This window comes from Malania oleifera, chromosome 12, assembly GCF_029873635.1.
Source record: "Malania oleifera isolate guangnan ecotype guangnan chromosome 12, ASM2987363v1, whole genome shotgun sequence".
Taxonomy (NCBI): domain Eukaryota; kingdom Viridiplantae; phylum Streptophyta; class Magnoliopsida; order Santalales; family Ximeniaceae; genus Malania; species Malania oleifera.
This window is the reverse complement of record NC_080428.1, coordinates 79,331,466-79,347,636: the sequence shown is the minus strand read 5'-3', so window position 1 is coordinate 79,347,636 and position 16,171 is coordinate 79,331,466. Positions and strand designations below refer to the sequence as shown.

The window sequence follows — 16,171 nt, the reverse complement described above, 5'->3', positions numbered from 1 at the left end:
CTCTCTCTTCTCTCTCTCTCTCTCTCTCTCTCTCTCTCTCTCTCTCTCTCTCTCTCTCTCTCTCCTACGACTCTCTCTCTCTTCGATTCCGGGCTAGTTTTACTCCGGATCGACAAACCGAAGCCTCCACGACGCTCCTGACGAAGTTCTCTATAAGTCTGCCAGAGCGGATCGTCAAGGAAACGAAGTTGGATTTCATCCCAAATCTAAGGTAAGGCTTTATATTCAATATTTGGATTTTTGACAGTTGAAGAAAGTGATATACGCGTAAAAATACTGAACTTTAATACTGGCAATTTTCAGTTCCAGGGTGTTGATTGGGAACGTTGGGAATCATCCCTAAGTTGAGGTAAGACTTTTTAAGTCAAATTTGACTTAGTGGTAGTTATAGAAAATGTTGTACGTACAAAAATACTAAACTTTAATTCTAAGAGTTTTCATTTTCAGGGTGTTGAATTGAGAACCTTGTGGGTACGAGAAAGATTTTCTTAGGGGCTTTTCAGGAATTAGGTAAAGGGATAAACTAAACTAGTTTTTTTTTTAGAAAATGTATGTATATATATATATATATGTAGCATCTGGTTTCAGGAAAAATAAATATATTTATATATATGATTTATATTTGGAAAATACTGTTTAAATGATGATATGTTGAATACGTAGAAAATTTGTTTAGTGTGACATGAGTATAAAAATGTTGTGAAATACTGTTTTTTTTGGGAATGGGGACGATATGGATTTCTGTGATGGAAAACCGGCGTACGGGCCGAGATATTTTTATATGTTTATGTGATTTTCCGGCGTATGGGCCGTGCTATGTGATTTGCCAGCGTACGGGCTGTGCTATGTGATTTGCCGGCGTACGGGCCGTGCTATGTGATTTGCCAGCGTACGGGCTATGCTATGTGATTTGCCGGCGTACGGGCCGTGCTATGTGGTTTTTCCAGCGTACGGGCTGTGCTATGTGATTTGCCGGCGTACGGGTCGAGCTATGATAAAATTTGTAATCCCGGCATACGGGCCAATGATTTTCATGATACACGTATATATGTGAAATGATATGATTTATGTGAAAATAAATGATATGAGATATTTATGTATCACGATTTTAGTATATGTATATGATATCAGAACCTGGTTGGCTTGGTCTAGGCTAGCACTTGCACGGTACCGTTGCTATGTATCTATGGTCCTCATGATCATGATATCTGTGTTAACGCCGCTGTACGGAGTGGTGTGAGATTGGATGGTCGATGTGGTTATTTTCAAGAAGTGTGTTGTTATCGCCCCTGGTGTACGGACCAGTCTGAGTAGACCCATCGGACCTACAGACTACTGTTTGACTTGGCAGTGGTCGGCCAACCTTTGTCAGGTCCCGCCTTCGAGCCACACAACCCAGTTATGTGGGGGTAATACATGACAACAGCCAGCTAACCTACCAGGATTGTTTTTATGTTATTATTATTATGATATGAGATGAGAAATGTTTATGAAAATGCAATATGTTCTGCCATGTTTTGATATGCATATGTTTTCCCAGATTTGATAAACAGTATTGAATATGTTATGTATGGTATATGTAGAACACAGAATACTCATGTTGCCACACACTGGTATTAGTTTATTTCCCTTACTGAGAGGTGTCTCACCCTTAAATCTTATACATTTTTCAGGAGCCCCTAATAGGAGAGCGGGAAAAGCCCCGCTGATCTAGATCAGTTGTTTGCCCTCTTTGGAAGGGTAAGTTTTTGGTAGGGACAGTTAGGTTTTGTGGGGATTGTCCCTAGATTTCATTTTTGAGATGTATATACTGTGAGATAGTAATTGTAGTGACTCTGGTATGTGTTATGCACATTATGATGAGATGTATATGATTTTATACTTTCTGCTGCGTAGGCTTCTGCTGTATGTTTTGTTATATCCCTAGTGCCCACGGGCCCAGGTGGATTGTGACCTGCTGAGTTAGAATGTATGAAGTGATGATAATTTATTTATATAAAAAAAAAATATATGAAAAAGGAGCAGGTCGTTACAGCTTTCCTAACCGGGTCTAAGCCAATCCGGGACTATTCCAGGGCTAGTCTCCCTCTTCAGGCCCGTGCCTGAAAATACAATAGTATTTAAATACAATCAAATGGTATAATGAATAAGCTTTCAAGTAAAGCAGATGTGTACCCAGATATGCGCAATCACAAACACCACAATGTGATTCAATATGTAAGCTTAATCTGGTCTAAATGGTTCAACTCTTAAAGGTATTTTCTATCAGTGTAATGCGTACGTGAAAGTGACAAACTAATAGTCTTTGTATCACTAGATATGTTCAAATAATAAGCTCACACAAAGATGTCTAGTCTCAAGTATTTCAATCAACAGGATAGTTCAAGCATGAGAGTATTAAATGAAGTTTAAGCTCGGTTTGCAAAAGATGCATAATCTTTGTATTCACCAAATAATATATGAGTGAAAGAATATTGCAACAAAGACCACTATCTCATAAACAAATATCTCTTCAAATGTATTTATCAATATAAAGCACACTAGATATTTGAAGACGATTTTGAAAAGCTTTCGCAAACAAAATACTATACGATCTTCTCAAGATATTGCAATGAAGGTGCAAGCTTAAAAGATCTAAGAAGGTCTTCTTAGGATAGACTTATCAACAAAGTCCCCTAAGACTCCTTAGGTTTTGCTCTCTAATAAAATCATGCCAAGCAAATAGAACAAGGAGAGCAAACATATTCAAACACACTCAATCCACTTACAAATTATGTAGGCAATGATAGAAGGCAAGTATGAGTTATTTGAGTAAGAAAATGAGTAGTATAGGGTTTTTATTTTTCAGAGAATCCTTCCTTAATCAAGGTGGCTAATCACCCCTAATTTTCTCAAATGAACTCTTATATATAGACATGGGAGAAAATATGACCGTTAGGGACCTATTGGGTATTATGAGGAAAGTTTAATGATGTTTAGAGCATTTTAACCCTGTTTAAAAAATATTAACTGCAGTAAAAAATCAGGGCAACCCGAGAGGTCCGGTCGACCAAAATAGGTTCGGTCGACCAAATTTCACATGGTTTGGTCGACCAGGGCATTTTGAACTGCTTGGTTCGGTCGACCAGACCGCTGGGAATTCTCCCGAGGACCCTTCGGTCGACCAGGTAGTTGGAGAAAAAATGTTCTCGGTCGACCAGATGGTCAATTGTTGACCCAAGAGGGTTTCGGTCGACCAGGGCCTTTTGAACTACCTGTTTCGGTCGACTAGTTGATCAAACTTTTGACCCTAGGGAGTTTCGGTCAACCAGGGCCTTTTGAACTACCTTTCCTGGTCGACCGGGTGGTTAAACTTTGACCCAAGGGAGTTTCGGTCGACCAGGCCAAAATGAACTGGCTTGGCTGGTCGACCGAAAGTGTATCGTGTGTGCATTTCGGTCCCGTATTGAAGCAAACAAGCCCTATTGAAGTGCCTAACAAATATATGTGAAAGTGTGAGTGTCCTAGGGGCACTTGGGGTCCAATTTGAAGACACCGAAAAAGTCCGGTGTCGGGAAGGGAAAACCCTAAGGTCTTTCTATGGTCATTTTCTCATTCATGATTTGTTTGAGCTTACGTAGTAAATCATACATGTGATGTGTGTGAGCTTATTACAAACCAAATACCTACTTACTATTACAGACCAATATAAATATATTACAATGCTGAATTATAAATTGGTCATCAAGCTTTTCTTGCTTTGTGCACATCTTTATCTTAACATTCTTAGTCCTGCACAAAAACTCAAACACTCATTAGATACAATAAGTATTTGTCATAATCAAAATCGGGTGCGACCAATAAGGTCAACATATATGATGAGTATAGTATGATATTATCAGTATGAAAAGTAGAAAATACAAACGTTACAGTATATTTTAAATTGAGGAAGATAGATATGCATGAAAGATATGTTTTACAGATTGTTGCATTACAGTTCAGTTGCTATATCTTAAAGTACTTTTAACTTAGTTGTCACACACTAGTAATAGCATATTTCCACTTACTGAGCATCGACTCACCCCATTATTTTACCATTTTTCAAGAGAGCCAGTTAGGCGAGCAGATCAGGCTCACGAATAGAAAGTAGTTGATCACCCTGGTTATAGGGTGAGTTTTTGACAGAGCTGTACGTTTTTTAATGGATGATACTGGAGGGGTATTTTTGTATAACCTTGGTCTGTATTTAAAGAATTCTGGTATTGCATAGTAAATATGTAAATGTTTGCATGATTTATGCTCCGCTGCTTAGGGATGGATGTGAATTCACAGATGTATATATATATAATGGTATGAATTTTGAGGTCGTTACAGTTTTAGTATGTATGAATGTATGTAAGAAACATTAGATACTCTGGTAGTCTATCGGAAGATGTATGAACTTTTATGTTTTCCATTGTGCATGAGAATACAGATCAGTATGATACACCCGTATGTCCCTTATTAGGGCATGTAGTTTATGTTTATTATTAGAGATTTGCATGTTATGTATGTTAGTAGCACTCCGAGGCCACCTAGAGGGCTGGGGCATTACAGGGTGCCTGTGTCCATCATTTTAGATAGGAACCCGCAATTTACTTCCCAGTTTTGGAAGAGTCTTCCGGAAGCATTGGGATCTCAACTCACTTTCAGCACTGCTTTTCATCCGCAGACCGATGGTCAATCAAAGAGGACCATTCAGATCCTAGAGGATATGTTGTGGGTATGTGTATTGGATTTCAGGGGTAATTGGATTAAATATCTGTCGTTAGTTGAGTTTGCATACAATAACAATTATCAAGTCAGTATCGGGATAGCACCGTATGAGGCACTGTATGGCCAAAAGAATCGTTCTCCGTTTACTGGGATGAGGTTGTTGTGCTGCAGATTTTGGGGCTGGAGCTTGTTTAGCAGACCTCTGAGAAGGTCCATCTTATCAGGGAAAGAATTAAGACAACTTAGAATTGACAGAAAAGTTATGCGGATATACGCCGGCGAGAGCTGGAGTTCGAGATAGGTGATGCCATATTTTTTAGGATTGTTCCAATGAAAGGGGTAATGAGATTTGGTAAAAAGGGTAAAATAAGCCCTAGATACATCGGACCATTCGAGATTCTGGAGAGAGTTGGTTCGGTAGCGTATAGAATAGCTTTTTCCCCAGTACTGTCTAGGATTCATGACGTGTTCCATGTGTCCATGCTAAGAAAGTACGCTTTGGATCCTTTGCATGTGATTAGCTACGAGTCTTTGGAGTTCGGGGATACTGTGACATATGATGAGATACTAGTACAAATCCTATACCATAAGGAGCAAGAGCTACGTACTAAGAAAATTCCGATTGTGAAAGTACTTTAGCGTAATCACGCAATGGAGAAAGCTTCATGGGAATTAGAGACAAAAATACGTCAAAAGTATCTACAGCTGTTCAGAGAGGCTCAGTGCTAATCAGGTAGGTATAACAGTAGGTAAGTGTTGGTTTTGTATATAGGTTGCTTAGAGTAGGTTTGTCTAACTTTATCAGTTGTTTACTATTTTTTTCATGGTTGGTCTTCGGGAGAGTTTTGTATGGGTATTGTAATCTCCCAAGATAGTATGTGTAACCACGATATTCCTCCGCCATAAGTGAGGGTTATTAATAAATTTGGGGTGGGGCTGCTATATATGTGGGTGGCCGCTGGCTCTTCCTAAAGTCGAATTAGCATATCAGTAATCATTATGTGGATGTGATGGAAATTAGTTAACAAATTTCAAGGACGAATTTTTTGTAAAGAGGGGAGAATCTAATAACTCGAACCAAGAAAATAAAGAAATAAATAAAAGAAAAGCGAAAGGAAAGGAAAAAAAAAAAGGAAAATGGGGTTTGGCCAGGACCAAACCGTCGTCGATTTTGTGAGGATCAGAAAAATCGTCGACAGTTTTCCTGCAGGTAAACAACCGAGAGCTATTTACAGGTCAAACTGTCGACAGTTTTGTCAAACCTAGAAAAATCGATGACGGTTTTCCTACGAGCTTGCTTACTTAAGGGCTAAGTTGCTCATTTTTATTCATTACTGTCATTTGCTCTCTCTTTCTCTCTCTAAAAGTTAGGGTTTTGACTCTCTCTCTCTCTAGCCCGAGAAGTCTCCACTAGTGCTCTCCGATTTTCTCTCCCTTCTCCCGGCATGTAGGCTGTCGATCTTTGGCAGATTCGTGCGGATAGGTTTTCGTGATTTTGAAGGTTTTAGGCTTTTTTCTTCAAGAATAGAAAAGGAGATTATATTATGTCAATTGTTTTTGAATTATGGACCGATTAAATTGCAATTTATGTTTTCAGAAATAGTATATATGATTTTCTGAATGAATTGGATATATGAAAATGGTTGTTTTGACTTTTATACGTTTTTGGGGAAAATTAACGTGAATGGTTTCAACATCTCCTATTTTCAATAAAATATTTAGTTTGAGTTAAATAAAACCCTAGAGATGCTCATACCCCTATTTTCAGCAATTGTATATTTTCTCAAACAATTTACTTTATTTATGATTTATGAGGTGAAAAATTGTGTGGCATGAGTATGGTTTAACTAGCATAAATAAACAGACTTTGTAAACTACTGTGATGTGACTGCTATACAACGATATGAGAAATGACGGTTATAAGGCGATATGTGATGTGACGGCTATAAGTCGAGATGTGATGTGATGGCTATAAGCCGAGATTTGATATGTCGGTTTTATACCGAGACAAAAAATGATAGAATTATGAACAGCTTATGTTTTTATACAGTGTTATGAAAAATGAATTATGATTTCAATATTATTATGTAAATTGTCATATATGATTTAAAAACTCTGTGGATATGAATGTGATATTATGAGCACGGTACCGTAGCTATGAGTTAGTAGTGAGTGTAATCACACGGGGATGAAAGTGTGATACGAGATAGTCAATTGGAGACCTGGGTATAGTACTACCCCGAGACAGTTCCTAGGGCCCCATTCGATGCAGTTTCTGGTGACCCTTAAGGGTAGGCACAATCGTACTTACAACCTTTTTTTGACTCAGCTATGGTCGGCCGGCCATATGCTGAGTCTAGCTTTCGGGTCGCATAACCTGTCTTGGGGAGAATCATGTCGTATGAGTATGTGATAGCGTGACGACGCTAATTCAGCAGTTCAGGTTGTGTCTTTTATGCATGTATGGGCAAATTTACTATTTGTAGGTTATATTGAGTCGACAGTATAGTTAAAATGTCACATTTTTATACATGGTGAAATAATGGAAGTTTTATATTCACACGAGAACTCAGGCTAGCCACACACTGATAATAATATAATCCATCTTACTAAGAAGTGTCTCACCCCATTATACAAATCATTTTTCAAGTCCTTCAAGGAACCGTGCCTAGCTTACTACGGGGCAAAGATTAGACTTTTGGGGGTGATAAACAGAGCTGGTGAGCCATCAGCTGTTTCATTTTGTTATTTTGTTGGGTTGTATTATATAGACAGGTAGTTTTATGTATGTGTTTGGGAACAGTTAGAACTCTGATAAGTGTTTTGATGTTTTAGCATCTTCCGTTGTATGGTTTTAATTCCAGTAATGACAGGTGCATCCGGGATTCCCTGGTTAGGGCGGGTTGCAATATATATATACGTATGTAGTATGAGAGTGTATTTATATTTTTAGCAGTTAAATTGTTAGGTCGTTACATATATTCTTTTTGTAACAAATTGTTTCAGTTACAGAATATTTTTTTTTTACTGTATTTATACGCTGGTTACTTAATGAGAATAGTGCGAGAACATTTTCTAAATACAGTCTCCTGCTCTCTGCTTTCCAGGAACTCTTCTTTTTCTCGCTTGCTAACACTTTCTACATCTGGAAAAAAAAAATCTAGTATTGAAACTACCCATCTGGGAGAGCTGCCCCTAAAGATTCCTCTCAGTGAATACAAACATTTTAATGCTCTCCTTTGGATTGTAGGTACTAAACACATAGTTTATTAGGCATCTTATGGCATTACATATATATTGAGGAACTTAAGAACATGAGTTGTACTATTCATTAGTTACCCCAAGCCTTCATTGCCCACATAACCTCCCGGCCACGGTTTTGCGTCTGGTTGAAATTCTCATCATACATCTGGGATTGCCGGCCACTGTCGCCCCAACTTGCAGCACTGCCTCCGCCACGCTCAAATCCCCACATCTGCATCCTCTTTGCTGCTGCAGGGACACTTACCTCATGGATTGCCTGGTGTTCACTATTTGCAGCAGCATTGTTGAACATACCGGTGTTTGAGAATCCAGCAGAATCCATGAACCCTTTAGGGAACCTTTCGGACCTTTCACCACCAAGCATACGGTGGTGGCCATGGATTGCCTGGTGTTCACTATTTGCCGCAGCACTGTTGAACATACCGGTGTTTGAGAATCCAGCAGAATCCAGGAACCTTTCGGACCTTTCACCACCAAGCATACGGTGGTGGTCATTGTAGGAGTCGTGACTCCTTGCCTGCCAACTATTTCGCTGCATATTCGTTGCCATGCCTTGCCACCCAGCCTGTTGTCGAGAAAGGCCTTCATGATCAAGCAGTTGATGGCTCAGAGGCTTACTGGAGGCATCGAGGCAAGGCATAGGGGGCATGCTCATAGCATGGCTTTGATGATCGTTTGCGGAGTGCCAACCCTGGCGATGCACGCTGTAGAGCTGCTCGTGGTAGCCAAAACCATGATTCATTGCGCTAGTTGAAACTTTTGGACAATTGAAACTGTGTGCGCTCTAGCTAGAAACTAGCCAGCCAAGTGAGTTTTGCAGTGCTCGTGTTTCTGGGTTGAACTGGATGGCATTTATAGGGCTTCAGCCTGCCTTCCACATGATTCCCAGCAGATAAGAACGCATCTCATACCTAATCTGAATTACCCATGTTCCTATCCTCACATTGGGCTATTAACATATTATATGTTGGCATATAAAATTTCTCTTCCTGCTTTATTCCAAGGAAAAGGAAATACTATGAGGTGATAAAACATGTACTTGGTGCACAATGCAGGAGATCTAGTTTGTTCAGGCCTAGCTCTGCTAATGTGAACAAATTGAAAACAAGAACCTCCTTGATTTTGGACCATCTAAGATGCTATATCTTTTAGACCAAGCATATTCATTGAGCTAAAAGTATCACAGGGTTGCTTACCATTAAAATACCAAAATATTTCTTCCTGTTTTTAATGATGCCCAATAGTTGGGGGTTTTCCCTGTTTTGCCTTCTTTGCTGGATGAAGGGTTCTCTTTGTTGAATCAACTAGCACTGTATGTGCTTTGTGGTTTTCAACAGTCATGCGATAAGCTTTTGATAATTACGGAAGAAGTCCGCTCAAATTTTTTTTTCTTTAAAAAAAAAATGTGTTAGCGCATCAATGTAAAATTGTCTGTTTACTCGCTTATCTCTTATTTGAAAATTTCATTTCAATTATATATTTGTCAAATGAGCTTTCTGAAATAATTTGAAGAGGTTAAAAAAAGTAAGAAAGAAAGAAAACTGCCTCAACTTCCGATCTATTAATGGTAAAAATTACTATCTTAAAGCCAACTTCTGTTTTTTTTTTAGGGTTAGTGTAGGATCACATCACAACACATTCCAAAGGCATCTAATATTATTAACCTCAATTATTTGGGGTCAACAGTGTATGTTCAAATATGCAAATCCCCAACCCCAAAAACACAACAGTAAAAGTATATGATGCACAATCAACCAATCTTCACATTGATATTTGCCTTCACTTTGTTCCTAGCAACATGCTTTGATCAACAGGAATATTACTTCGAGCATCCCTCTAGAATTTGCTGCATCATTTTCCTTTTTGGCTGGGCAAAATGGGTGGGAGAGGATGGCCATAATGACTATATCATGTATAGGACTATAGGAGCCTCTAGCTGCTTGGAAAACCAATGTTCCTGCACAAAGGCTGTGCCAAGCAAGTGCTCCCTCAAAAGAAAATTGAGCCAAACAGCAGTCATATGGAAGGCATATCATCAGAATTGACCCCAAAGATTTCAATGAAGGATTAATTATGTGTCAAGACTGAACCTTCCTTCAATGGCGAAGTAAGTTCTAAGCTAAAAATTTGCATATGACTAAAATATTATATTTCATATTCACAAAATTAAAAAAAAAAAGAAAGTACACGTTGATATTCAAGCCCCGTTTGGAACACGAAAAATAATAGAAAGAAGGGAACAAAAATATAAAAGAATTCGCTTTTCATGTTTTGTTATTAAAGGATAAAAGAGAATAATATATAGTAAACAAATAAATACGAATTTGATTTTCAATAATATAAGATATATAGGGGGAAAATACAATAAAAAATAAATTTTTTTTTTTTTGTCATTCTCTTTTCTCAAACGAATTCTGTAATACAAATAAAATCTTAATAATTAATTTAAGACAAAAAGTAACCTTTGGGCCTAAAGGGGCAATAGATGAAATTGTTTACCCTGCTCAACTTAATATAGTGACTCATAACTGCATAACTACATATAATTAACAATAAATATTGCATAACTCACTCATAACCACAACCTTTTCTTCGGTATTTTTTTTAACATCCAAAAAAATTTTCTTGCACAAACTTTAGATTTCAGTGGAGTATAATATCATCACTTAAGAATAAAATTTTAATTGATTGAAAAAATATAAATAAATAAAATTTAAAAAGTAGTAAATTATATAAAAATAAATAAACTATGCACATATCATATGCATTCAACGGCTAAAATTATTTACAAAAATGATTACCAATACAAAAACTTAATCCCAAGTGTGTCCTAGATACTCACACGGGTGGAGCTCATGTCCAGATGCTGGCCATGCCCACTCGCACAAGAAACACACAGGATTAGACTTTTGGGAAGCTTAATACAGCTGTATTATTTAGATAAGAAGCTTTCGGGCACGAGTAAGCACTGGCCAAGGTCTTCAACCCGTTATCAAGACCCAGTTATCATCCATGAGTTTGGAACTTTGAGAACTTTTTACATCCAAGTGAGATTGGGAGAGCACATAAAATCTCATATCATAGAATTTGAGTCATCTAAAACAAACTCCAAGCTTCAAAAACATAAAACCAACGGATGGGATTGGGCTTGCGGTGTCTTGCTAGCCCCTGCTTTGCACCGCACCACCAAACATTCAAACTAGTTCCAACAGCGCAAATTACAGCTCTACACTGATCAAATTATAGTAAAAAACACCAAAGTAGAAGCTAAAAACTGAGAACTGATATATGACATTTTAACAAAAAATATACCAAAATTTGTAGCTTTACTAATATATTTGATAGTCTGGAAATTGCCTAATATATTTGATTTCTGGAAATTACCATTCTTTTGCTTCCATAATGGACAAAAATGGTGTATCCAAACTTTTTATATAAAATGAATTCAAGATGGAAAAAAAAGTTGGCAACTGATGCTCATACACACATAACTGGTTGCATGTTTAGAGGCAACCCATAATCAAAGAGCTATAAATCAAACCATTGTTTAGAGTGGGAGTTTATCTTATGAATAAGGGAAATGACAGTAGCAGTATCATCAATAAGAGATTAAAAAGCATTAAGCCAAAGTAAAGGAGTTGAATGACAACAAATATGAATAAATTAGTCTCGAGTCAAAACTTCCTAACATGGGAAAACCCTAGTATGCCACTCAAATCTCCTATTTTTCAAAAAAAAAAAAAGAGGGAAATAAGGAGGAAATGAATCGGGTATACTTTGGTCGTGATGCTATTAGAGTACTAATACAAAAGCACCCTGCACAACTTCGCTGTTATATTCACAGCAAGCTCCCCACTCAGCAAATGGTTCTGCTTCGCCTTGAATGAAAGCTAGCATACAGGATCATATACGAAATTTCACCACTTATCCCAGCAAATCCAAGTATTCATCCATTTCTCCAAACATATCTCAATGGATGGTACCAATTTTGAAGGGCATATGGCACAGCTGTATCAGTGACACCACAATCATTAATTAACCAGCAGAGCACTTCATGGGAGTCACACAAGCTGCATCTCCAACCCTAACGAACAATCAGAACTTGCCCAAAGAATCAGCCACTTTCCCTTACGCAGTTCCCAGGAAGGAGATACTTATACTCGTCAGCATTTTCCAAAAGATGCATCGGAAGATGAACAGCTGAATAGGAATGAGGAACAGGTCCCAATTTCCCAATAATTTCCTTGAATGTGTACTCCTCTGGAAGCATGTCAAATAAGTCATCACCTTTGCAGATGATCTTTTGAATTCTTTTGGGGTTCAAATAATGAGAGAATCTCACTCGATCATAGTGGCTATAAGCTTTCATCTTGAATATGAACTCACTGATATGGCGGAAGCAAAAGCTACAGTGCCACCCTGCATCTGCCAGTAGGTCATCAGTCTGGCGATAGTGTGCATACTTTGTCTTGCCGGACTGATATCTATGTATTGAGGCTCTCCAACTTTCATTATCCACAAAAAACTCAAAAGAATACAGATAGTTCCGCAGCTGAAGATGCATGATCGGAGGAATCTCATCGCACCATCTCAACAGATTGATAGTGTGTCTGCTTGGTATCTCATCAACATCTGACATGATCAATAAATCATCATCAGAAATACCTGCTACTTTCAGAAGTTGATCCAACGCTAACCGCTGGTATGCCTCCTCAACAAATGGGTTCTCCCCTTTCTTAAATCTCCCACCAACAGTACCATAGGTCAACCGAGGCTCAACAAATTTGAACTGATTTCGATGCCTTGCAAAAAACAGAGGCTTTGGCAGCCCAGTGAATGTTGAATTCGATTCAAGGAGAACAAACTCTGTTACATAAGGGTTCAACTCTTTCCAACGTATGTTGAGCATGTCCACCTCATTACTAAACAAAACTGCATCAAAAACACGCCTTGGGTATTCACGGATTCCCCAACCATGTAGTTTGCAAAGGTTCTCCATGGAGACATTCTCATGATAATAATGCGGAATATCATGGAATGGTTTAGGTGGGGATTCCCATAATGGCCGCAGAAAGTATGTGATCTTCTGACCATGGATATAACCCACAAAGATGCATGTTGGGACAATAGTAAATAGAAAGAGATATATTTTCAAATCCAAACCATGCAAGATGCAACGGAGTCTTGACATGCTGAATCTGCTTGAGCCCTGCAAATTAAAAGAAGCATGTTTTATAAGATTCAAATCATACCACAACTCAAAAAATATCAAAAACACGTGTACCATGCAAGAACTTTCTAAAATTATAGGAAATAAGTCAAAAAGAGAGATATAAAGGTGAGCTATCGTCACCAGAACAACAGCTAAAAGATGAATCTGTTTGGAAGGGGATAAGAAGCCAACCAAAAAAAAAAAAGAACTAGCATTACAGTGCCTAAAATCAGAAACCCCCAATCTGAAAATTAATGCGTATCTCCTCTCAGTAGCTAAATAGGATTGAAAAGTCCATGCTGATATTATATAGTTGAACAACATGAAGTTGTGCAGCCAAACCCCAACCTAAAAAAATAAATCCCCACTTCCCCCAGCTAATTATTTGAATGCTCTCGATGAGAGGTGAAAATTTAATTCCCTGTCTGACTGCCGAGAAAATGTGAGGGAAAATAAAACAAAAATTTTCATATATTTCACAATTTGGGATGCGAGAAAACAGAATTTTCTACTTGGTTTAAACCCCAGCTTTTCAAAATTTCCGATAAAATTCAGAAATGAGAAAAAGATTTTGGATGAATTCAACCCGGCAGAAATGCGTACATATACAAAACACCAAAATAATGAACGCACAAAAGGTAAAGGTGCATTCAATTGAGAATACTAGGGTTTATGAAATTGATCAACCATAATCAATTTCTGTAGATTTATTATCCAAACCGAAAATCAAAAAACACTAAAATAAAGTAGAACATTGCAATGACATCAAATGGGTAAAAAAAAATTACTGATAATAGTCAATTGGGTCGAAAAACACAGCAAAATATCGACGGCAAAACGGAAGAAACAGCAGTACCTGACCGCAAACATCACCGCAGATATCATCCGTCTTTTTAGAACAGTAGTAACCCCCTCCTCCTCCTCCGGCCACCGCTCCTCCTTCACCCACCATCAACATTTTCTCCGTGTTAAAATTTCCCATACAATCCATAGTTCCAGAGGCCGATCGGCGCAGAACCCTTCCGAAGACGAAATGTGGATTTTCAGCCTTCCCCTCGCCAATCTCCGGCGAACCGCTTACTCAGAAGAAATTTTCCTCGCCAGGAGTTTCGTGGGTTCTTCTCCAAAAATCGATTTTTTTCCTTTTCGCCGGAAATCAGAACTCAAACATGGGTCTGGGTATAAGAAGTCGGTCTGCGAATCCCCAAAATTAATAAAAACCCAATTCGTAGATACCGTCTCCAATTGCAAATTTTGGAATGGAATTCCAACGAAAATAAAAAATTGCCCTGGAATTCGAAAACGAAAACCCCAACAATGGCTAAAAAACAAAACAGAAAAAAAAATATTAGAATAAAATAAAGGTGGGGTTTTTAGTTTTGCTTCTCTGGCAATGAATGGCAGTTGTAAAGATATGAGGGAGCCGTTTCTCTTGTCGACTTTAGGAGCCCCGGACCTGGTTTAAATATCTGAGAATTGTTTGGGCAATTTTACCATAATGACCATTGATTGCTCGAAATTGATGGGCAGAACCAGGGCAATTCGGTCATTTAGGACCAGAAAACGGGTTTGCCTAGGTTCCTACGCGTTTCATTGACTTGCTCAGCTCAACACAGCGGTACGTCGTCGTGTCTTTCTTGGAATAGTGACAATTATACGCCGTGGGATGGGATGGGATATTCTAATTCCGGGTTAGGAATTTCCACATTCCGATCCGTAATAGTCACTAGTTGCTACTTACTACTTACTACGGTTAATTGATTTTCTGCAATTAATTTTTTTATTGCGTGATTAAATTCTTGGGTAGGCGTTCTTTGAAAATATTGTAATGTTATAGGTGAATTATAAGTCTACCAATTGAAAAATGATCTTAATTAGATTAGTTTGAGAAATGAACTTAATTAGATTAGTTTGAGAAATTAAATTAAATGTAATTAACTTTTGCAAAGTTTTGTTCAAAATTTTTATCCAATTTTTGTTAGGAATTTGCCATGTGGTGCAAATTTCAAATTTATTTGTGGTTTAAGTATCATGAATCAATAAAATTTGGATTTGAATTTGGATTTTATATTTAATCTTTTGGTTTTTATAAATTCAAATATCTTTAAGGGTGTTTTAAATAAATTATAATATAATTTTATATTACATTTTATTCAAATCTAAATCTTATAGGGTCAATCTTCCATCAAAATGCATTATATCGAAGATTAAAAAAGACAAAATGTATTTACTAGTCATTAAACTTTTTTAATTAGATGATAATAAAGAACTAAAAATAACTTCCAAAATTATTATAGTTAAAATTTTATTTAATGTCAAGTTGAAAAACTATAATGTGTGGCACTAAATCCTGCATAAAAAGATTGTTTTTACTTAAAATTTTATTTATTTATTTATTTTTTTTTTGAATGCATCATAAGCTCATTAGGTCTACGTTACAACGACAAGAGCTTATCATATTGCATATTATATTATTTCTCACCATTTCTCAAAATTCTAACATGAGATTAGTGAGAGTGAGATACTTGAACTCGAATTTACTTACAATATATGACTTATACAATATAAACATAATAAAAGTAAAAAAAAAAATTGATTATGCTCAAATTTGACTCGAGTAGTATTATAGAGTTGAACTCAACTCATTAAATGCTTGAGTAACCTAAATTTGAATAGAATCAAGTTAAGTTAGAAGACAAGTCGAGTTCGAGAAGATGAGTTAAGATCAAGTAGCATGCGAGTACATTTGACTTACAACCCTACTTGAGATCTCTAACATAACATCTCAAACACTAACCACTAAATAAACATATGCTAACTTATAAAAATCAAATTTTTTGTTTCTTTTTTTTTTTTTTTTAAATCACACACTAAAATCTTATTTTCTATTTTTTTTTTTTTGGTTTTTATATATAAAAGCTAAAAAATAATTAAAATTACTTTAAAATTTTAAAAATTAAT

At 37.1% G+C, this 16,171-nt stretch overlaps 1 protein-coding gene across 1 annotated transcript; it reads right to left on the bottom strand.

Annotated features, from left to right (window-relative positions):
• Positions 1–11,636: 11,636 nt before the first annotated feature.
• Positions 11,637–14,648, bottom strand: LOC131144261 (uncharacterized). The gene is made up of 2 exons (XM_058092797.1): positions 14,067–14,648; positions 11,637–13,207 (listed from the first exon to the last, which is right to left on the bottom strand). Exons 1-2 carry the CDS (start codon positions 14,199–14,201, stop codon positions 12,113–12,115), a joined length of 1,230 nt encoding a protein of 409 aa, XP_057948780.1. The 5' UTR covers positions 14,202–14,648; the 3' UTR covers positions 11,637–12,112.
• Between the last annotated feature and the right edge of the window lie 1,523 nt (positions 14,649–16,171).

What these genes read in the sequence shown, in the direction of transcription:
- LOC131144261 (XM_058092797.1), bottom strand. Translation starts at nt 14,201, where the DNA reads ATGGATTGTATGGGAAATTTTAACACGGAGAAAATGTTGATGGTGGGT. An exon ending in GCGGTGATGTTTGCGGTCAG is followed by an intron (nt 13,208 to 14,066) that starts GTACTGCTGTTT and finishes TTTAATTTGCAG; the next exon opens with GGCTCAAGCAGATTCAGCAT.